Genomic DNA, 23,081 nt, shown 5'->3' on the forward strand with positions numbered 1-23,081 from the left:
ATGAATAAACAGTGAGGGCAGGCTGCCAGTGTTTAACAAGCTGCTGCTATTTAATTGGCTCTATTAAAAAAAAAGGATAGGAAGAAAGAAAATGTTGTTTGCTGCTTTTTACATCTTTATTTACTTTTAAAGCTCGGGGGCAATCGCCTTTTTCAGTTTATCTACCACTCTGGGTCTTCTATGAATTTAAGGGAACGAAAATGATTTCCAAAAATAGATTATAGAACCACAAAGACTGGGGAAGAGACGCCAAGAGACTCAAGGTCAACAACATTATCAAAAACTCTCTTTACATGCATTTTCAAAGATGCCAACAAAGTTTGCCTTAAAAAAATAGCAGTATGCATGTGGGCTGGAAGAGATTGAGAAAATTGAACTGAGGTTTTGAACAGCTATTCTAATTCTGCTTTCCAGAACCCTCAACCTTGTTTTTACAAGGAAAAAAATATAGGGGGCAAAGGAAGTAGAATAGCTATTCCGAAGTCCTGTGAGGACAAGTGATGGACTGTGGCTCAGGGGCCAAGCACAACGCTTGCATTCAGAAGGTCCCAGGTAGAATGCCTGGGATCTTTAGTTTAAAAAGAACAGGTTGCAGATGATAGGAAAGACCTTCACCTGGGACCTTGGAGAGATGCTGACAGATGAGATAATACCAGACTAGGTAGACAAACAGTCCAACCTGATAGATGTAGCTTCTTATGCTCCTAGCCCTTACCTGCGCTTGCTCCCAGACATCTTTAGTATAGAACTAACTTCCCACTTCCACACCCAATTTATGACCGCATGTATTTCCTGCAAGGAGCACGAGGTGGCATAAGAGGTTTCTGTCCCTCTGGCACAACAACCTTGTGAGGTGCCACAACAACCTTGAGAGAAGGTGACTGGCCCAAGGTCATTGGGTCATGGCTGAGTGGAGATTGGAATGTGGGTCTTGGCAAACACTATAAATGGTAAATTACACCGACTCCACTTCCAAAGACTCCTGAGTCCAATATTATCCTTGTCGTCAGCAGACTCAATCATTAGCCATAAATACACCTGGTTTCCCTAGTCGGCCCAAGACCCTTTACTGCCTGAGGTAAAGGACAAGATAATGATGATGATGATGATGATGATGGTGATAATAATAATAATAATAATAATAATAATAATAATAATAAATTATTTATAACCCCCCCATCTGGGTGGCTCCCAACAGAATATTAAAAATACAATAAAACATTAAACATTAAAAACTTCCCTAAACAGGGCTTCCTTCAGATGTTTTCTAAAAGTCAGATAGTTGTTTATTTCCTTGACATCAGATGAGAGGGCGTTCCACAGGGCGGGCGCCACTACTGAGAAGGCCCTCTGCCTTGTTCCCTGTAACCTCACTTCTTGCAGTGAGGGAACCGCCAGAAGGCCCTCAGAGATGGACCTCAGTGTCAGGACTGAACGATGGGGGTGGAGATGCTCCTTCAGGTATACTGAGCCAATGCTGTTCAGGGCAGTGGCGTAGCGTGAGGGGTGCAGGGGGGGCCGGCCGCACCGGGCACAACATCTGGGGGGGGGGCACGCTCGCACTTGCAGCTCTCTGCCCCTACCTGGCTCACTCACTCTCTCACACTGCAGTGCTGGCTGTGCGAATCCGATCCAAGCCGCCGGGTCGCCGCCCACTGTGGGGGGGGGGGTGCCAGGTGTGCAGTTAGGGGGCGCAAATTACTTGCCTTGCCCCGGGTGCTGACAACCCACGCTACGCCACTGGTTCAGGGCTTTAAAGGTCAGCACCAACACTTTGAATTGTGCTTGGAAACGTACTGGGAGCCAATGTAGGTCTTTCAGGACCGGTGTTATATGGTCTCAGCAGCCACTCCCAGTCACCAGTCTAGCTGCCCCATTCTAGATTAGTTGTAGTTTCCGGGTCACCTTCAAAGGTAGCCCCACACAGAGTGCATTGCAGTAGTCCAAGCGGGAGATAACCAGAGCATGCACCACTCTGGAGAGACACAAGTGTGGTTATTTGTCATGGGATCTTTACAGATACTCTCCGGGTAGATGGGGGAACTATATGTTAGCTGCATACTATTTCATCCACTCAATCCCCACTGAAATGAATGGGATTTATGCGCCCAGGAAGAGATCCATTCTAGGGTACTGTTTTGTTTTAACTGCCACAAATCTTGGTTTCACCCTACTGACCTTGGTCTGAAGATGAATCCTGTTTCCTTCCTTCCACATCTCTGTTTGCAAAGTTTGTCCCGGGTAAACTGGTTTTGCAAACCGCACCTAACACAAGGAAAAGATAGGTATACTTTAACAGGGATGGGGGAGGAATCCTATGAAATATTAAAAACATTTTGCTATGGCTGTTTTCGCTGTTATCCCTCACATTGACTTTATGTGTTTGCTTGTGGAAAGATGCAGTTTGGATTACTCAGCTTAAGCACTGCCACCGAAGTTGACAAACTCCATCCTCCAAAGACCATTAAGACTGTGGAAAGAGCTGCAGGAGCCTTTATTTTAAGGGCAGCATCAACACATGCAAGCCTGCCCCAATGGAACTGTAAACAACTTCTCTAAAATATGTTTGTAAGCCACTACGCAAATTGTGTTGTATTATGTAAATTGCTTCGAAAACTTTGTGGCTGAAAAATGACAAATACTTACTGCAGATAAATAGAACAAGAAAAAGGAAAGTATAATTGAGGCGTTTCTAATGTACATTAATAGCAAACAAAAACGTACAGTGTATGTAAAACACATAAGGTAACATCAAATCAAGTGTCAACGTGACACAATGAATCATATTTTATGTCTGCATCTTAAGTGCAATTAAGAAATCTTGTCTTCATCTCGCAATGAACACAAAATATCCCAGGAGAAGCATTAACAGACCTTAATTGCCTTGAACTTGGTCACATCGTTATTTGCAAAGTGTTTCAAAACATGCCTGGCAGCAAATCCGAAAGAACAAAGTCCATGCAATATGGGCTTCTGAAATCCTATTAAGAGAATACAAATAAAGTGTTGCATTTCTTACACAACATGTCTACATTTAGAAATGTGCTCCAAGGATCATCGGCATTTAACTCATAATCTGCTAAAGGACTTTTCAGGAATTAGTGGCTTGGAGAGGCAATACAGATGCATTGTGGGAGGTGTTGCCCCAGAGGTCACATGACTCTACCAGCCACTCTCATGATGAGGAAACCCCAATATTCCAGGGCTCTCAGTTGCCTCCAGATAGAAAAAGCCACTGCAGAACTTCATCTTCACCGTGCAAGGGACTGGAAGAATTTGCACAACTTTGAAGGGGAGGCTAAATTTGTGGCTCCAATGTCCCGTTCTACTCCTGTGGCCTCTCCAAGCCAGTAATATCTGAAGAGGATGTTAACCAAAAACAGGATAAGCAGAGATGCTCAGATAAAATGTCCACAGTATTGCATCCTCTTATAACCTTTATAAAGCCTGGAGACACTTCACCTCATTTTTTAAAAAAAGGCAAACTGATTATTAAGCTATTTGGCTAGGGAGAAAAGATATTCACTGGCTCACGGTTTGATTCTAGATACAATGCAAAAATGATGATTTTGCTCTTAGCATCTGACGTTTGCCTCTTCCTTAAGATCAACTTGTAAGATCTTTTCCTGGATTTTCCCATATATACAGCCTCGGCTCAGTATACCTAAAGGAGCATCTCCACCGCCATCGTTCAGCCCAGACACTGAAGTTCGGCTCTGAGGTCCCTTCTGGCAATTCCCTCACTGCAAAAAGTGAGGTTACAGGGAACCAGGCAGGGGGCTTTCTCGGCAGTGGTGCCAGCCTTGTGGAACGCCCTCCCACCAGATGTCAAGGAAATACAACTGACTTTTAGAAGATATCTGAAGGCAACCCTGTATTGGGAAGTTTTTAATGTTTGATGTTTTATCGTGTTTTTAATATTCTGTTGGGAGCCGCTCAGAGTGGCTGGGGAAACCTAGCCAGATGGGCGGGGTACAAATATTAAATTATTATTATTACTTGGATTACAAACTCCGCTAAACCAGAAGTAGTACCTCGGGTTAAGAACTTTGCCCCAGGATGAGAACAGAAATCGCACGCCGGCAGCGCGGCGGCAGCAGGAGGCCCATTAGCTAAAGTGGTTAAGAACAGTTTCATGTTAAGAACAGTCCTCTGGAACGAATTAAGTTCGTAACCTGATGTACCACTGTAGTTATATGGCAGCCTATGTGTGTGAGAGAGTGAGACAGACAGACAGTGAGTGTCTAGTAACTTCCCATTAATGGAACGGCACAAGTTTTGCAGCATTTTTGGCACTGAGTAAAATGTTGAATTCCCCAGTGTTTTAGGTGCTTGATGGTTGATTTCATTAGCATTGCCATTTCTGCAGTTTTAGTCGGTTTTCAAAATTTGTTTAGTTTTGTTATTGGATTGGGTTATATGTTTTGTTTATCACGAACAGCTGCATTTGGTGCTTTTACAACATCAAGGTGGAATACAAATGTGATCTTCGGATAAAGGGAGGTGTGGGAGCAAAGACAAGAGGGAAAAGAACAAATATGGATACAATGGAATCTGAGGTACCCATAATGACGGGTCACAAATAGCTGGGAAGAATTAACCTTTTGCTCAATCTGTGTGCACCTATATATAGCAAAGTGAGGGAACCATATGCAATTGCTTTCAAATTAAATCCTTTTCCAGAAGTGTAGTAAAAGCAGCAGTGCATCTTGTGGCCCCTTTAAAACTAACAAATCTATTTTGGCATCAGTTTTCACGGACCACAGTCCACCTCATCAATTCATTACATTTTTGTTTTGTTTTTAACAGGCCACAAGATGCTTTATTGTTTTGAATTATCGAAACATGATACCAGCTCCTATAAATCTGAAACATTCTTACAGCCTTCTCTGTGAGAACTGCAGTATTTTTTATTTTTTTAAAAAAAATTGATAGGAAATTTCAACAGAAGTATGAAAAAGATCTACTGCAAGAAAGCAAGAACATACAGCCTGCCAGCACATAGTTAGTTTTTTGTTTACATTCATTGTAATTAAGTGTGCTATATTGGCAACTCTCCATATAGTGGACAGACAAGGCACAAAGAGGTCAATTTTTGCCACACAGGATATTTCAGTATACTCGAGCAGACTTTGGACTTCTATTTCTTGCTATACTTTATAGAAAACCACATTTGAAAAGTTTTGTTCACACGTGACACTGATAAAAGCTGTCTTCACCCATGTACATGTGAAAAAGTATGTGCTTGCTGATTTGTACAGCTCGGTTCTTGAGTACACATGAACAAAGATTCTTTACTTTTTAAACGTTAGATGTGAATACTTGTACAAGTGTGCAGCTCAACTGTTTTGTACACAGATTGCATTCTTGTTGAATGTAATGTGTGAACACCCCCTAAACTGTTTCTGATGTGCCAATGCTATTCAAATAAAAAGCTAAAAATACAAAATAAAATGAAGCAGACACGCTCAGTGCCTAAGAGTAGCTCTCTGAATTTTGGTTTATATATTCCTCATGGGAGCAAGGTTCCGAGGTAAGCTACATGAAAGGCAGGAAAAGATAACTACAGCTTGCAGTCTAGCCACCTGGAAAGTGGTAGAATGAAATAATTGGTTTAGAACTCAAAATTATGGGAAAGCCACCTATACTTCAAAAATACCAGTTACCAGCTGAAAATTCAACATTTGGTTAATTTTTTATTTCAGGATAGCAGTTGTCAATTCTCAAACCTTAAATGCAATTTTTTTTAAAAAAAGAATATTGCTGAAAAAGCTGAAAAGGCATTTGTGACTCCTGTCAATAAAATAAAGCAAAAGAGAGTTCCTTCAAACTTACCTCCAAGGGCAGCAAAACCAGGTTCAATGTGTAAAGGATTCCAATCTCCACTCAGGCGATACAAAGCAGCCTATGGATAAAAAAATAATAAATATTAGGAATTATTAAACAACTGAAAACAGCTGCAACTTTTTTTTATTATTGTCAGGAGCACAATTTATTTATTTATATGCCGAACAATTGATATTCTTTCCATACTGCCTAGAAATGTTCAAGAAATGTTATGGCTAGCATCATAGAACAAAGCAATTAATATCCAAAGAACCTCACAATGAATTGCAGCAAGCAAAACACAGATAGGAGATGTCTGTCATAAGACACCATAATAAAACATAATGAGCTCAGGACAGCTGCCTTCCTCGACCCAGTAGACAGGACAGGCTGAAGACAAGATAGGGGGGGCATGGAATTACCATTCCCCAAAACTTCTCCATACTGCTGTGCCCGAATAAATGCCCACCTAAATGTGCCAAGGCAGAAGGGCAGTGGCAGTGGAGGGAGAAACACAACCTTCATTTTGAAGCAAATGATTCAGAACTACTAGTAATCCAATAAAACAAGACATGCCATTTGTGTTCATCTTAAATAAAGAACTGAATTCAGAGCTCTGTTTTTAGGTGAGGTCTGCAACAAAATGTTGCTGCTCAGGGTTTCCAGCCAGCCATTTCGTTCCCCATTCCCGCAGGCTCCCCTTCAAAGAGTCAGCCTACTGAGCATGCTCAGATCACCTTTTTTTGTCTTAAAATGTTTTTATTAGTTCTGCAAACATTGGGGCTCTGCACACTTGCTGTCATCTCTCGCAGGTGTGGATCGTGCCCATTTTGCGTTACATAAGGATTAGCACCCAAGAAAATGAGAGCTTGCTGTTGAACATAGGACAGAATTCATATGTGTGTGTGTGTGTGCACAGCTTTGTGGTTGCACCGAAGTCATATTTAAAGACACTTCTTCAAAATCAAGGGAGATATTTTAAATATAGCCAAGAGCCACAGAGTTTCAGTATTTGTTACTTTCACAGGAACCTTCAGCATTCAGAGATTCATTCACGTCGCTTCTTATTGCTTTTCATTCCTCAGACTGATCCTTTGGGCAGCCCGTAGTCTGTATGCACACTGTACGCTTTCCCATACACTACCTGATTACACGTGTGACTGAACAAAACTCAAGTTTATGCATGGTATTTCTTTACCGTAGTACAAATGCTTTTCGTTGCTGCAAAGTTTAAAGAGAGCTACGAGCACATCATTTCTGACTTTTTCAGAATCACTCCTACTTTCTGGAAGTTGTGACTCTGGGGTCGAATGGGCAGATAACACCCAAGCTGTCTAAACTACAGTGGTACCTCAGGTTACAGACGCTTCAGGTTACAGACGCTTCAGGTTACAGACTCCGCTAACCCAGAAATAGTACCTCGGGTTAAGAATTTTGCTTCAGGATGAGAACAGAAATTGTGTGGCGGCGGCAGCCCCCATTAGCTAAAGTGGTATCTCAGGTTAAGAACAGTTTCAGGTTAAGAATGGACCTCCAGAACTAATTAAGTTCTTAACCCGAGGTACCACTGTACAGACAGTTTTAACATCCATAGACACCCACACTACAAGGTTATACTGACTCGAAAGGATCAAGTCAGTGAGGCTGTTAGAACATGGCTCAAGATCAATCACTCGGGAGCATTCCACAGGTAAGCCTATCCCACTCTATTTGTTTATTAATAGCAAGGATGGGAGCGTGTGGCCCTCTAGAACAGTGGTTTCCCAACCTTTTTTGGGCCATGCTTCACCTAAGCATCTCTAAAATCCTGATCCTATCCCACCCCCCGCCGGTGACATATAATTCTTATTATTCAGAAAGTGAAGTCCTATTCACATGGAGGAAGCCTAAAAAGGCCACTAACTGTTAATAACTCATTCTCAAATTGCCCCCCTTAAAAATCAAATTGCCCCACATTGGGAACCATGGCTCTGGAAGTTGTTGAGCTCCACTTCACAGCAGCTCCAGCCAGCATGAACAATTGTCAGGGATTATGAGAGCAGTTGCCCAACAACTTCAGGCAGGGCACAGGTTCACCATCCCTGGTATAAACAACCAGAAAAGATGAGATTGTGTCTGTTGTGTTGCTCCTACCTGTGCTAGGAAGCAAATCTAGAAACCCTCATGCAGAACATGTTGATGTACAATTAATGGCATGCGCAGTGACAGAGGCATCAGCATATGAAATGGGTTCACAGGAACAGAGCGATGGAGGACTCATGGGTTCTGTGCTGGTGTGACCTGACTCTGGCTTATGAGCACAGTGTGGTGGGTTTCAATTTGCATACCCTGTCTGCTTATGAGTCCAGATTTAGTTTGCCCACCACAGAAGCATATCAGCAGCAACTTCTGCATTTGGAGGGTGGATGGACTGCTAATCCACACTTGCCTCTTGAGATGGAGCCAGTGCGAGGATGCAGGCACGGAACAGCTGTTTCACATGGACAGAACTCCTACCAGGGCAACAGGCATTTAGCAAATCTCCTAGACTTAACAATATCCCAACTGGTTACTTCTTCTTTATGCTTCTATTATAGCTATGCCAACGACGCCATATGGGGAAATGAAATCTTCTGAACTGTGTCTTAATTCAACAAGTAAATAGTCTTTTAAAAAATAAAAGACTTTGCAAAGGCAGAGATTCAAAAAGCTCTGATTTCTGCACTGCTCCAACAATGGCATTATTTCAATTAGCATATAAAAACCGATCCGTCTTTAGACCATAACAAAAGTCAATTGATTAGCAGCATTAGACTGAAGTTGGTCATAATATAGTTGGATTGCTCGCCAATTAATAACACAAACTGTCAAGTTTTATTTCCTAACAATTTAGGAGTTCTGCCAGATCAAAAGAGGAAGGGCAATATTCAACCTGTCGGCATCAATTTTTCAGTCTTGCCTGTTGTCAACAATAAAGGTCACTGGCAAAACGAAGGGAAACAGCAGTCTTGTTATACAATCACATACTGTTTTATGAATGGGTAGGGTGGGGTCTGTCACAATAGCAGGTGTTCCAATACAATAGATCTCCATACTGAAAATAATTTTTCTCTGGAAAAGCATGCAATACTTTGGTAATAAAATACAGATACTTAGGAGCAGAGGACCCAATTAAAAGAATTGCATCTTTAACTTTTGGCAAAAAAAGAGAGATTGTGTGTCAATTTGATCTGGGACTAGAACTTGAAGGGGGGTGGATATGTTAATTTTATCTTTGTGACATTTTCCTGAAAGCTGTCGATCTGTAAGGGGTCCAATATAGTACCACCACTGTAAATGACACAGTAGTTCGGCCCGGACACTTGGGTCCAGCTCCGAGGGCCTTCTGGCGGTTCCCTCACTGTGAGAAGTGAAGTTACAGAACATGGCAGAGGGCCTTCTCAGTAGTTGCACCCACCTTGTGGAACACCCTCCCATCAGATGTCAAGGGAATAAACAACTATCTGACTTTTAGAAGATATCTGAAGGCAGGGAAGTTTTTAAAGTTTGATGTTTTACTGCATTTGATATTTTAGTTTGTTGAAAGCCACCCGGATTGACTGGGGCAAACAAGCAAGCAAATAAATGGACTAACAATGGAAAAAAAGGCTAGCCCCAAGGAGTTTATAAACTTTACCACTGTCAGCATTTAAATAGAATGGAGAGGGCAAAGGTAACCAACAACAGATAGGCAAGAGATGCATAAGAGCCTAAAATGATACATCTTTGGTAGATAAAGGTAAAGGTAAAGGTAAAGGGACCCCTGACCATTCGGTCCAGTTGTGGCCGACTCTGGGGTTGCAGCGCTCATCTCGCTTTATTGGCCGAGGGAGCTAGCATACAGCTTCCGGGTCATGTGGCCAGCATGACTAAGCCACTTCTGGCGAACCACAGCAGCGCACGGAAACGCCATTTACCTTCCCACTGGAGCGGTACCTATTTATCTACTTGCATTTTGAGGTGCTTTCGAACTGCTAGGTTGGCAGGAGCAGGGACCGAGCAACGGGAGCTCACCCTGTCACGGGGATTCGAACTGCCGACCTTCTGATCGGCAAGTCCTAGGCTCTGTGGTTTAACCCCCTCTGTGGTTTAATCTATCTTTGGTAGATACCTGACAATATAAAGAAGCAGTTCAGAGTGAATGCTTTCCTGCATAACAAGGCATATGGTAAAATTAGCACACCAGGGAGAATGCTATGTGAAAGCTTTATTTTCTTTCTGATATGCTAGTTTACAATATACAGGAAAAGAAGTGAAAAGTGCAATCCACCTGTCCCCAAACTGGCAGGCTAAAGTGGTAAAGTGTAAAACTCTGCCACCTCCATCAAACAATTCATTTTGCCCAGTGCACAGAACATCTCTCAGTTCTCATACTCAGCCTGCAAGTGTAGGCATGGAAGCTGTTTTGCACCTAACCTGCGTAGCAAGGTAATGAGAGAAGGCCCGAAATACACAAGAGGAGCCCAGCTTGCAGCTACTTCCCATTCCAGCATCAACTCCTTCACAAACAGAGTTAACACAGAAATTGGAGCGAGCTGCAAGATGTTCCTGTCCAAGATTTCTCACTTTACCTTGGGCTGCAAGAAGCGGCAGTCTGGCGGCAAGTTCCACTGCACTGGGATGAAATGAACACTCTTGGTCTAAGATTTATTCCAGAAACCAACTGTGCACGATTCCATACGCGAGCAAAACCTTTGTATTTATGATCTGTATATTCCAGGCCTGAGTGATTGCAGCATCTGCTGTTCCCATTCAGATAAATTCAAAGTGGTTCATTCTTTCCCACTACGTTCTGCCAAGGCAAGCACTTGAAACCACGCCATCAAAATAAGCTTCATCTCTCGATTCGGAGTAGCAATACAAAAGAGAAGCAGCAAAGTAATCCAACACTTGGGTTAAATTATCAACGAGGGTGAGATTAACAATCATTGCTTCGAGTTAAGCATGCATTTAAATTTTTGGCCGCGATATCGTTTACAATGTTCTAAATTGGATTAATTGTGCATTTCTACACACTGCCAAGAGGCATTTCCCCCCTTTTTTTCTTTCGGGTTCTATTGGTGCTAGTAACTCTAGTGCTGTCACAAAAGCCAATACTAATAGGTGTAAAGGCATGGCTGTTTAAATGGGATTGTCAGTCGCAAGTTCCCCTCTAATTATGGCTATTGTGCATCATGGATGACGAAATGAAGGACTGCAAGGAAGTGGGAAGGTGGGGACTGCTACATATTAGGAAAGTGTTTCTCAGAAACAAATAGTTTTGTTAACAAATACACCAAAGAATTTTAAGAAAGCAAGATTTCAGGACTCAGAATCAAAATAATAACTTCACAGCATAAAGAGCGATGCCTGATCAAAATTATTATTATTATTACCTCATTAGATGGCCCCGGGATTCTAGTACTATGAGAGAGGGAGAAAACCCTCTTTCTGATCATTTTCTACACACTATGTATACTTCTATCACATCTCCTCCTTTATCAGGACCGCAATACCTCTTTCCATATGAACCTATGCGGACCCTGAGATCATCTTCTGAGGCCCTTCTTTGTGTGCCACCTCTTCGAGGAGGGTGGCAACACGAGAACGGGGCCTTCTCTGCAGTGGCTCCCCGTCTGTGGAATGCTCTCCCCAGGGAAGTTCACCTGACACCTTCATTATACACCTTTAGGTGCCAGGCAAAAACATTCCTTTTTAACCAGGCCTTTGGTTGATTTGATTGACATCCAATGGCCTTTTAAAATGTGGTGGGTTTTTTTTTTGGGGGGGGGGTTGTTAGTGGGTTGTTGTTTTTATTTTAATTATATATTTTGTGGGTTTATGTTTTGATTTTGTTCTGTGAACTGCCCTGAGCCCTCCGGGTATAGGGCGGTGTATAAATTCAAATAATAATAATAATATCAAGAACAATAAACACATGCAATTGCTGCACAACAGGGGGAATCTAAGCAGCGCCTTCCAGTTGTTGGAGAGTACAACTCCTACCATCCTGGGCCAAAGACCATAATGGCTGGGGCTGGAGGGACTTGTTATCCACAACAGAAGCGCCCCTGCTGGCTATCCCTGCTGTAGAACCAAAACAGAGCTTTCCAAGCTAAATTCAAAATGCTTTTGATTTAAAGCCCTTTGCAGCTTAGGACCAGGTTACCTGATGCACCAACTGTGCCCAGACAGGTATTTGTCCATACTCTGAATCCTTAGCAATGAAACCCAGAAAAGGGTTCTGATACCTAAAGACTGTACCTAAAATACTGGAGAAAGGACCTTTTCAGCGGCTTGCCTGCCAGCTCACTCCAATTTCTTTCTGGTGCCAAGTGAAAGCATTGGTTGTTGTTTTCTTAACAAGCTTTCAGCTTTTAAAACTTTTGTTGAGCTTTAAAACACTGATAGCACAACTCTGATTTGCTACCCAAGCGGCTGCTTTTAGAGAATTTTGGTTTTTAGCTTATTTTATTGCATCAGTTATTTCACAGCATACGATACTTTATTGTGAGCTACTCTGATAACGTATTTTAAGGGCTGGCCCTCGTATTAGAAAATGACTATTAAATAGACTCAACGCAGCCCACAATATCAAGTTTTTATTGTCTGAGAGAGAAAAGTAATAAAACTGTGTCCGCGGTTTCATTTCTACATTCCTGAGGAGGAATTCTACTTCTACAGAGAGCTTCACACACATTTTCTCTGCAATCCTTACTGGGCCCTGAAAAAGTTGTTGTTGAGGCAAAAATAATTGATTGGGGTGGATGTGGGGCAGGGGCTTCGTGGCTCAAACCTCACTCTTAGACTGAAATCTCAAACACACTTTTTAGGGACTAAATCCCATTGAAGCAAGGTGGAACGTGCTTCCAAGTACATATGCTGAGGATTATGCAATTTGCCGCTATGCTACATCAGATAGCTGCATATACTAAATCTGCAAGTGCTTAGCATGAAAGGGGGAAAGGCTAAAAAAACCCCCTGACTTTCCAGTGCACTCTGAACAGGACATGTGTTGCCTAAAAATGTGCAAATTTATCTAGCTTCACGCACAAGGGACTTCCTGAATTTTCAGCTATACACAACAAAAATGTGGTGTGTGTGCACGTGAGTGAGACTACTATTAAGCCCCCCCCCCCACACACACACAAATGTGACCTTGTCGGGAATGTTTGCATTCAAAATTGTTGCAAAAACTTCCCTGTATCAGAAAGTTTTTAATGTTGGATGTTTTATTATGCTTTTATATATGCTCAAAACCGCCCAGAGTGGCTGGAGAAACGATACGATACGATGATACGATATCTTTATTGTTATTGTCCCATGCAGAACAATGAAATTGAAAAAACTACATAAAACTACATAAAAACTACATAAAACTACATAAAACTACATAAAACATTCAAAAACCTGGCCAGATGGGTGAAATATTAGTAGTAGTAGTAGTAGTAGTAGTAGTAGTAGTAGTAGTAAGGGACTCAAAACAGAGTAAGGCATCTGTAAAAATGAAGCATAGGCAAATCTGTCCCTCCAGATGTTTTGGGACTACAATTCCCATCATCCCTGACCACTGGTCCTGTTAGCTAGGGATGATGGGAGTTGTAGTCCCAAAACATCTGGAGGGCCGAGTTTGCCTATGCCTGGTAAAGATGAACTGAATTGCTGGATGGCTATCCTTTCAAGAAAGGAGAAAAGAACGAGGGAATAACTGTTCCCTCAAGGCTGTGTTTTTCCATCGTCTGGCAATCAGCGGCAGGCCAAGGGACTCTATTGAGTGTGTCCGAGATAGAGTTACTTCTGCCCAATATGGGATTAATTCCCCACACAAGATTATCTGCTAGATTAACAAGAAGCAGCGTTGTGAATTAAGGCCAGTCCTCTTGTGTAACTCCAAAACCCCACAAAAGGGCATTTGAGGTAGCAAAAGAATCAAAAGAGGTGAAAGCATGTCCGAGGCAGCCAGCAATGCTGGCGTAAATTCTGCACTTTACAGACTCTTGGGTGTGGTTTAGAGCGAATATTAAGGAAAAGCTGTGATCAATATTTAAAATCCTCTTTTTTTTAACTAGACTCAACCACAACTTTCGTGAGACTATGCATATTCCCATACATTCACAGGATGCTGCATAACTACAGTGCGTGGAACATAGTTAATTTCTAAACGTAAAGAGAGAGAGAGATTTTGCCAGTTAAGGCTTCTTAGGTCTGATTGCAGTAATAAGCAGAACAAAGTCCTGAAGTATTAAAATCAGGAATGAAAAGGAACAAAGGTAACAAGATTGAAATGATATTCATGAAAATCCCAATTTGTCACTATTTGTTACAACCAGCACAAATACTGCAAGTTGCGAAAAAAGTCATTTACTGAAGTTAATTAAAGCTCTATTAAGCTCAAACCTATTCCCTAGGAGAAACACAGAATATCGCAGAAGACATGTATTACAAAGACACAATATTTCTTTCTGTATTCAGGGTGCCAGATAGTGATAGTTTCTTCACTGTATTTTTTTTTAAAAAAACAACAACCTGTAAATCACCACTTGACGGTTTTCTCCATTGGTCTCTATGAAAAATGTTTCTTAATACACATTTTGGGAAAGGACTAACAAGTAAAAACGTATCAGTCGGGACATGGGTCACAGAACACATATTTCAATAGTGCGATTGATCCCTTGGCAGAACAATTCTTTCTTCATTGATTTAAAACATCAATCTGATAATTGGCAGGAAAGAGTAATGAGATGATCCTTTAAACTCCATAGTCACGTAGAAAGTCCCCCTGTAGAGCTGAAATTAATTGATTCATCTCTCCACAAACTGTTAACAATTTAAATGCTTTTGGACTTGGTTTTGATCTTCTGTCAACACTTCCTTTTTACTCAAAGATTTATGGAAGCGAACACAGTAACTCAGTTACTCTGCAAAGAATAGGAAAAAGGAAAGAAAGTAGACTGTGCAGTTGCTTCATAATATGCACGTCTGGAAGGGAAAAGCTAGCACGGAAACCAAGGGAACTAAAGGAGTAGCAGCAAAGTGATTCACCATTCTTCCATCAGCCTGCTCGCCTACCTGCCTGAAATCCCTATGACCTATGGCAACCAGGTGACTTGTTAAATACAAGACTCCATACCACACCTCCAACTTCAAAGGAATATTTAAATATATATATATATATTTGACAGGAAGTAAACTATTTACCTGATCTCCTGTAGTGAGATCCATGGCAGTGGCATCTGGTGGTCTGTTGGGTGGGTTCACCGTGACCTGGAAATAAAGATAAATAAGCACTCTGCCCCTGTTCTTAGTGACATTTTATGTCTGGTTGTTTTGTACCTTACTCAGTTTTGAGACTCGTCTTTCTAAAGGAACCAGGCACCACCAGCCAAAACCGCTGAGACTAGTACTGCAAGCCCAGATGTTCAAACGGAGTACTTTTTAAAGCCAAGCAGCATAGGGAATAGTTTTTAATGGCTGCTAGGCCAATTGTATGTTCCTTCATGGAAATGGTCACTCTCAAAGATGCTTGAGAACTTCTCTTGTCTTTTGCTACATGCACAAAGGTGGAAAGATACAGCCTCGCCCACTATAGAAGAATGGTTGATAAAACTATTGGACTTGGCTGAGACGCCAGAGAAGTTAACATGTCTAATTACTGACATTTACTAAAGATTGGAAATTTCTCATGGACTTTTTGCATGAAAGAAAAAACAAGCTTGTCATAGTTAGATTTGAAGACTGAAAAATACTGGTTTATAGAAGATAGGATGTTTGGATCTTAAGGAGTGAATACTATATTTAGCTGGAGCACAGAGAGCTGGAATTCCTTTTATTCTTCTTTAGCTTTTTCTAATCTTTTTTTCTCTTTCTTTCCTCTCTTTCTCTAGGTTTCCCCTTTCCTTGTCTTTTCTCCTTTCTGTCTTTATTCTTTTTCTTTTTCTAGACTAAGTAGTTGTTTCATATCAGTTTATGTACATATGAAACATATATGTTTCAAATATAAAAATATATCTTGTAAGGGGCATGTATTTTTGTATCTCTCTGAATAAATATCAATATTGTTTTTTGCATGTCCTCCAGGCATGCAAAGGTCACCCTTGCCTCAGAAGCTTTTAGGAAAAGGGCAGGAGATGGCTATTGAAACGGCATGACTTGAGCTGGAAGAAAATCAGTGGGGGAGGGGAGCCGAAGTGATGTCACGCGTACAGCATCATGTGTCCGGCAGTGGTGAGTGTGATGTCATGTGCAAATCGTGCATTCCATGTGTGTGACATCATGCACGTGTGACGTCACATCATCATGAGGAGCTCAGCAAGGAACAGCTTCAATGGCCAGTGGCTCCTCCTCTCTCTCTCTTGCCCAGAAGAAGCTGACCACTGAAGCTGTGCCGCACTTGGCCTCCTCCACCCCCTCAACACTGAGGGTGCCTGACCCCCTCCCCACAGATATGGAGGGGGCCAGACACCTCAGCCCTATAGAGTTGGGACCAGTGGTTTCTACGCACAATCCCACACGCTCTTGATCATCCCTCCTGAGGGATATTGGCCTAGGCAGAGTTCTGAGGCCCGGGCAAGAGAGATCTGGATTCAGATTCTAGGCCTTAGGCCAAACTTTTCATATTGGTGACAAACCTTTTAGACATGCAACATTTCGCAACACAGTAATTCAGTTTTACTAGCAAACCGGAAGTTAAACTAATCCCTTTCCAGCCCCGGGAGGAGAGTGGGGAGCATTTGCACGACACACCTACGCACTGCAGCCGACACACTAATGTGTCGCGACATACAATTTGGAACGCTCTGGCTTTAGGCTGTCTAACCCTGGTTCAAAATACATTTTGAATTCATTCACAAATTACCCATGCTGCCCAGCTTAAAGTTCCTATTACCTTGGTTTTCTCAGATGAGCGTTTTCCGCCAAAACCGCCAGCTCCGACAACAAAGACGGAGAACTGGTTATAGCACAAAAGGTCCTTTCCAGAGTATGTGTTGACTAGACAAGATCAGGCCAAAAAAAGAACCATTTTAGTTTAATTGCAAACAACATACCTTCCTTTCTTAAAATACAACCCATAATGACATAACTGCAGGGTATTAGCTGCGGCTCTGTTTACAGCATGCTAAAGTAAAAACTAACATAGTCTTGAGCGAAACTAAGAAATCAGCGGAGAACTTTTGACTTAAATTTTCAGGGAACTGGGTGAGAAGAGCTACATAGTTCTTTTACTCTATTCCTTCTGCCCAGTGCTATTTTTCTAGAAAAAGAGGCGCCAGAACTCACCATGGACACCTCCCTCGTTCGCTTAGAATGGCAATGGCGCCCACCTGAGAGGTGCTGGAACTGAGTTCTGGCTGGACAAAAGCCCTGCTTCTGTCTAAAAACTACTGAAATGCCCCTCCTTTTCACTGCCCTGACCCAAGTTTTTCAACTGCATGAGGCCGCCTGAACCTTGCCATCATTTTCTAAGGGGTCTTCCTCCATGTCCCACTACCTTCTGGAGTTAAGTTTGGGCCCATACACAGACAATTTCATTTGCCTGGGCTTTTGTCATTTAATATAAACTGGTTATATGCCTTGTTGCACTTGTCTTGAGATTATCTTCACCCATGCTCCTCTATTTTCTGTAATTCTGTTATTTTACATGACAAGCTGCGTTAGAAATCTCTACTAAAGAGTGACTTAAGAATATTTGAGATAAAAGATGTGAATACAGAGTAAAGACAATAAAAATGGTATTGGCTGTGGGGAGGGGTAGGCCCCGCAAAGTCTTCACTGGGGGAAAAAAACCAGAACTCTTATATCCTAAACCTATAATGCATTCCAGAACGTGCACAAACAAACACACTAACCACTTTTGGGGGTTTAAAACTAGGCCGGCAAAATATCAAGGCCAGTTCACATATATTATGTCTTTAGATGCATGGCAAATCCAGATAATATTGAAATTGCCCTCAGAGCAAGACAAGATTCCAGTAGCTGTTACAAAGCCTTCTTCCAAGATGGCTTCAAGGCACTGCTAGGAAGGTTCATTCAATTTTAAAGACTCATTTCTCTGCCCATTTGCTCTTAACACATAGTAGGAGAGTTACCATCCAAGAGAATAAGCGCTCCTGAGCCTTTATCTAGGATGTCAGCAATAGTGGCCTCCGAAGTCAGTTTTCCTAAAATCGAAAAGAAGAAAAAGAAATGACACAGAAGTAATACAGAAATACTTACAGGCCTCCCAAGAAAATCAATAGCTAAAGTTTGCAATATAAAATCCACACACACCCAAGAATAGCATGGCATGATTTGAATTTTGGATCAAGTATACTGTAGAACATACTAAATAGTGAGAATTGAGCTGGAAGGTGAGAGCAGAGCCTTGGCCCCTGACACATGCATAATACAATAAAAACCTCCCCTTGAAGGGAGAGGGTATGAGAATCAGTTCCCTGGATAAAGAATGGGCTGAAGGCTGTTTTCTGCAGGTAGAGAAACTCCACTTGAAACTGTACAGAGATCATGAAGAATAATACTAATTACTCTTGGTAAAAACACCAACAGAGTGCTACACCATATATATGATATATATATATATATATATATATACATACACATACACACACACACACACGCATACAAACACACACAGATTAATTAGGGTTGCTGAAGTCTTACCCGATGTTGGCAGAGGTTTATACACCTCCAAATATTGCTCACCATGTAACACCTATAATAAGACAGAAATTTGCATCATTTGCACTGCTGTCAGAAAACTGCAGTCTACACTGCTGCAGTTTTTAAAACGATATAAAGAGATTAAGTATCTTTACTTTTTTTTACTGTGTTAACACATGACAACGCAATGTATCATTATTTTATTTCTATATATATTATATTATATTATATTATATTATATTATATTATATTATATTATATTATTATATTATATTATATTATATTATATTATATTATATTATATTATATTATCTGGAAACATGATGTGAAACAAAGCACAAACACTTAGGTTGCTTTTCCTCAAAAGGGTTTGCACTTTGCCCATTAAGCGGGATAATAGTTATCATATGTTTTATTGCCTTGTAAATTTTCAGTCTGAGGTGGATAAACTATCAGATACATAGCCGCCATCCCTCACCTTTTTCTGTTTAAAGAGTAATTCTTTGTCCAATTCACACTTTGCTTCCATTTTGTTAAACAGGTAACACCTTAGGTATTCTTTATGGTGGTGGTGGTGGGGAATCCCACCTCATTATTAACATTATCTTTGCCCTTTAACTATTAAAGAAGAAGGTTGGAAGTCTCTGGATGCTTTCCCCAGGCCTCTCATGTGTCATAGGAGAAACTTGATGCAAGTTAACAGTGAAGAATTTGTGGCCTTCCAGATAAAGGAGCCCTGGATGGTTAAGTCCAGTCAAACTTGACTATGGGGTTGCGGTGCTCATCTCGCTTTCAGGCCGAGGGAGCCAGCATTTGTCCATGGACAGCTTTGGTGCAACAGAAGACCATGACGAGTGCCAGAGTGCAGGGAAATGCCATTTACCTTCCCGCCACAGCCGTACCTATTTATCTACTTGAACTGGCATGCTTTCAAACTGCTAGGTTGGCAGGAGCTGGGACAGAGCAACGGGAGCTCAGCCCGTCGCGGGGATTCAAACCGCCGACCTTCTAATCAGCAAGCCCAAGAGGCTTGGTGGTTTAGACCACAGTGCCACCCACTCCCTTAGGCCCCCCAGATACAGCTAGAGTCACACACCCTTTCAGCCCCATTCAGACTGGCCAACTGTGAGTGGTGAGGGGAAATGTAGCCCAGCAATATCTGGAAGGATGATAGGATCCCTACCCTGATGCAAGTGAAATGCATAGCACATTATTTTCAGTTTCTTTGTTTCTCCTTTGTATCGTGACTGACATTGTAATGTATCGTGACTGACATTTCTACAGTAGCAAATTGAGGACTATAAATTGAGGCCTTTTATGATTGAATCTAGAAAAAGTCAGATTTTGAGGATTGGATCCCGGCTTGGACTGAAGAAGGAAAGTTGGAAAGATCTCTCTATCCAGGGATTAATTGACTTTTGGGACATGGACTTGGATTTGAAGGAGATTGAAGTTTTGGGGGCCTTTGGACTTGGAGGAACCTTGAAATACGTCCTGAAACACTGTATAGACTCTAGCTTCAACTATGGAAATTTGGTTGAACTGTCCAGAAGGAATAAAAGTAATGTTAGGATGGAGTTCTCTTGAGATGTGCTTTCTAGCATTAAAGAATATGAAGAAGATCTGCAGAAGGGACCTGGAAAAGAGTTAAGAGCCTCGGACGTAAGATCTCCAGGTTGATGGACTATATGGAATTGACGGAAAGGACTGGCAGAATCCGAAACCAGGGAGAGGAGTTGATGGAAGAAGATTGGAAAATTTAAAGTTTATATATAGAAATACCGCAAAATTAATGAGTGATAGAAAAATGGTGGATTGATATTTTATGGATTTAGCAGAAATGTTATAAGGAGTTAAGCATATATAAGTATTTTAGTTTTAATGTTAAAATAAGGTTTAAAAAAAATTGGTGAAAGGAGGGAAAGTAAAGTTACATTATATTGAGATAAAAAGATGGAAAGGATTTGCTGAAATAGTTAATCGAATTAGAATACAAAAAAGGGAGGTGTGAGGAGGTCAAGGAAAGAAGCAAATGAAAGATAAGTTGGGAAGATTAGTTGTGTTTTTTGTTTTTGTTTTTGTGTGTGTGTGTGTGTGTGTGTGTGTGTGTTTTCTTTTTTCTTATTGTGATGTGTTGTTTTGTTTTTGTTTAATATGGTGTGATTACTTTTACTTTTGTTTTTTGTAACCCTTAAAAATCTTAATAAATATTATTTATTTTTTTTAAAAGACATTGTAATGTTGAGATATTGAGGAGGTACAGTGGTACCTTGGGTTAAGTACTTAATTCATTCCGGAGGTCCGTTCTTAACCTGAAACTGTTCTTAACCTGAAGCACCACTTTAGCTAATGGGGCCTCCTGCTGCCGCTGCGCCGCCGGAGCACGATTTCTATTCTTATCCTGAAGCAAAGTTCTTAACATGAAGCAGTATTTCTGGGTTAGCGAGTCTGTAACCTGAAGCATATGTAACCTGAAGCGTATGTAACCTGAGGTACCACTGTAATGAGTATTTCTTTACCACTCGCATTTGGAATTTGCTATGTGTTGCAGTCAGCTGGACTTGCTAGGCTCTAGTTTTCATCACTGTCCAAAATTTTAACGGAATGTATCATCTGGGGCAACAGCAAATGAGGGCAAATCAGGCTGCTTCATTTCAAAGCCAAGCTATATTGACTCCATGTTTACTGATGATTAATGCATTAGATTTTCACGTATCCAAATTTCCCCCCTCCGTTGCTAAATCTGCATCTGCTATGCATGCTGTTTCATTTGCTAACAGTTTGATACATAAAACCAATTCAATTGTTGTGGCTCACACTCACCTTAGTAAAATCAATATTAAGTCCTGGAACGCTAGACAATCCACCATCGAGCATAGAGGCCTGAGCTGGTATAACTCCAAAGCTTGGAAGACAGCAAAACTCTTCGCTTCCTTCAAACAGGAATTTCAGGTGGTCCGGATCTTTTGTTGACATGCCTACGCCAAGTGCATACAAAATGGGCTGCAAATGGCTGTACTCATAAGACATTGTGGGCAGCTTCTGGCCAATGCTCTGCGACTGTGGGTATTGAAAACAGGAGCGCACATTAGTATTATTAAATTAGATGTTCTGTTCCTACCAAAAGCAAGCTCAGAGTGATTAACAAGTAGTCTTTGGTGAATGAGAAGCACCTCAAGGCAAAGAGAGAAAGCTGTTATAAAAGGGGAAGACATTGGATTTTCTCTCAGGCCATATGAATGTTAAAAATAAAATAAAATACACACAAATGTGTATTAACCAGAGATGGAATCTGTAGCCATTCCAGATGCGGTGGAACCATAATTCCCATAATCTTTGACCTGGCCATGATGGCTGGGTCTGTTGGGAGCTGAACATCCACCAACATCTAGGAGTGCCACAAAACGCCCATCGCTGCTTCCAATTTATAAGATGCTCATTTGTTTTACAGTCTAATAACTTTTATGGGTTCCCATGTATGGCTGAAATATAAATAGGAAGAAAAAAATCCTACTCAATCCCATGCAGAGTGAAAATCTCATACAAATGTACTAAATTTGATTTCAACCATTAATAGGTCAGCCGAAAAAGGAAAGTCTTCACACCACTGATATCAAAAGTTGGGAAAAGGTAAAGGATGTATGAGAAAATGTATCTAGCTCCTCCTTTCTTGTATATATATCATATAGGGACACATAATCAATCTGAATACCAGTCAAGAACGCAGCAACTCATTCTTAGTTTATCTTCAAAATGGTGACGGGAAATTGAGAAGAGATAATCCCTTCCGTGTGCCAGTTAAATATTTTGTACCGATTCTCTTTTAGGACAACTGTTGTAGGTCTAAATTACTATGGCTCCAGGGTATCGCAAAACTAGGATATTTCAAAACTCGGTGCCACTCCACTTGCCTGAAACAGGGTCCATCTAAGGCAGGTATGGCCAAACTTGGCCCTCCCGCCGTTTTGGGACTACAACTCCCATCATCCCTAGCTAACAGGACCAGTGGTCAGGGATGATGGGAACTGCAATCCCAGAACAGCTGGAGGGCCAAGTCTGGTCATGCCTGGTAAGGCAAGGAGCAGCAGAGAACACCGCTTTGGCTTGTCTTCGTCACCGCACTACCTTGGGGTGGTGTTTTTTTTTGGGGGGGGGGACTGCCTTCGCTACCCCACTTTTACTCCATTCAAGCCTTCCCTGAACTCAGAGAAGCTGCTCTCGAGCCGGTGGCTAGCCCGGAAATCCAAAACTCCACTTCCCCCCATGGTCATATTTTGTGGAGAAAAATTGGAAGCTGCCTTATACCAATGCAGATCATTGCTCCTTCAAGCTTGCTACTGACTACACTTGACTCTCGGCAGCACTCCAAGGTTTCAGATACAGGACATACCAGGTCGTACCTGGAGATGCTGGAGATTAAACTGGAATCTTCTGCATGAAAAGCAGATGCGCTGAGCTACAGCCTTCCCCTTTCCCCAGTGAGACAGCAGCCCATTAGGGACAAATAACCTTAAGGCAGCACATATCTTTGTCCACAAATAATGCCAAGGTTTTCAAAATGCATGTTTGCTGCACACACTTAAAGAGAAATGTGGTGCTAG

General features: G+C 41.5%; 1 protein-coding gene across 1 annotated transcript in view; it reads right to left on the minus strand.

Annotated features, from left to right (window-relative positions):
* The window catches only part of HSD17B4 (hydroxysteroid 17-beta dehydrogenase 4), a 73,061-nt gene that overhangs the window by 14,297 nt on the left and 35,683 nt on the right, over positions 1-23,081 (minus strand). Inside the window, exons 13-20 of the mRNA XM_079995482.1 lie at positions 21,304-21,540; positions 18,481-18,532; positions 17,910-17,981; positions 16,709-16,812; positions 15,022-15,087; positions 5,836-5,905; positions 2,875-2,981; positions 2,179-2,265 (exon numbers count right to left, since the gene is read on the minus strand). Coding sequence (XP_079851608.1) covers positions 2,179-2,265; positions 2,875-2,981; positions 5,836-5,905; positions 15,022-15,087; positions 16,709-16,812; positions 17,910-17,981; positions 18,481-18,532; positions 21,304-21,540 — 795 coding nt within the window. The remainder of the gene's footprint in view (positions 1-2,178; positions 2,266-2,874; positions 2,982-5,835; positions 5,906-15,021; positions 15,088-16,708; positions 16,813-17,909; positions 17,982-18,480; positions 18,533-21,303; positions 21,541-23,081) is intronic.

The sequence above is a fragment of the Podarcis cretensis genome (genome assembly GCF_951804945.1).
Source record: "Podarcis cretensis genome assembly, chromosome: 11".
NCBI lineage: Eukaryota > Metazoa > Chordata > Lepidosauria > Squamata > Lacertidae > Podarcis > Podarcis cretensis.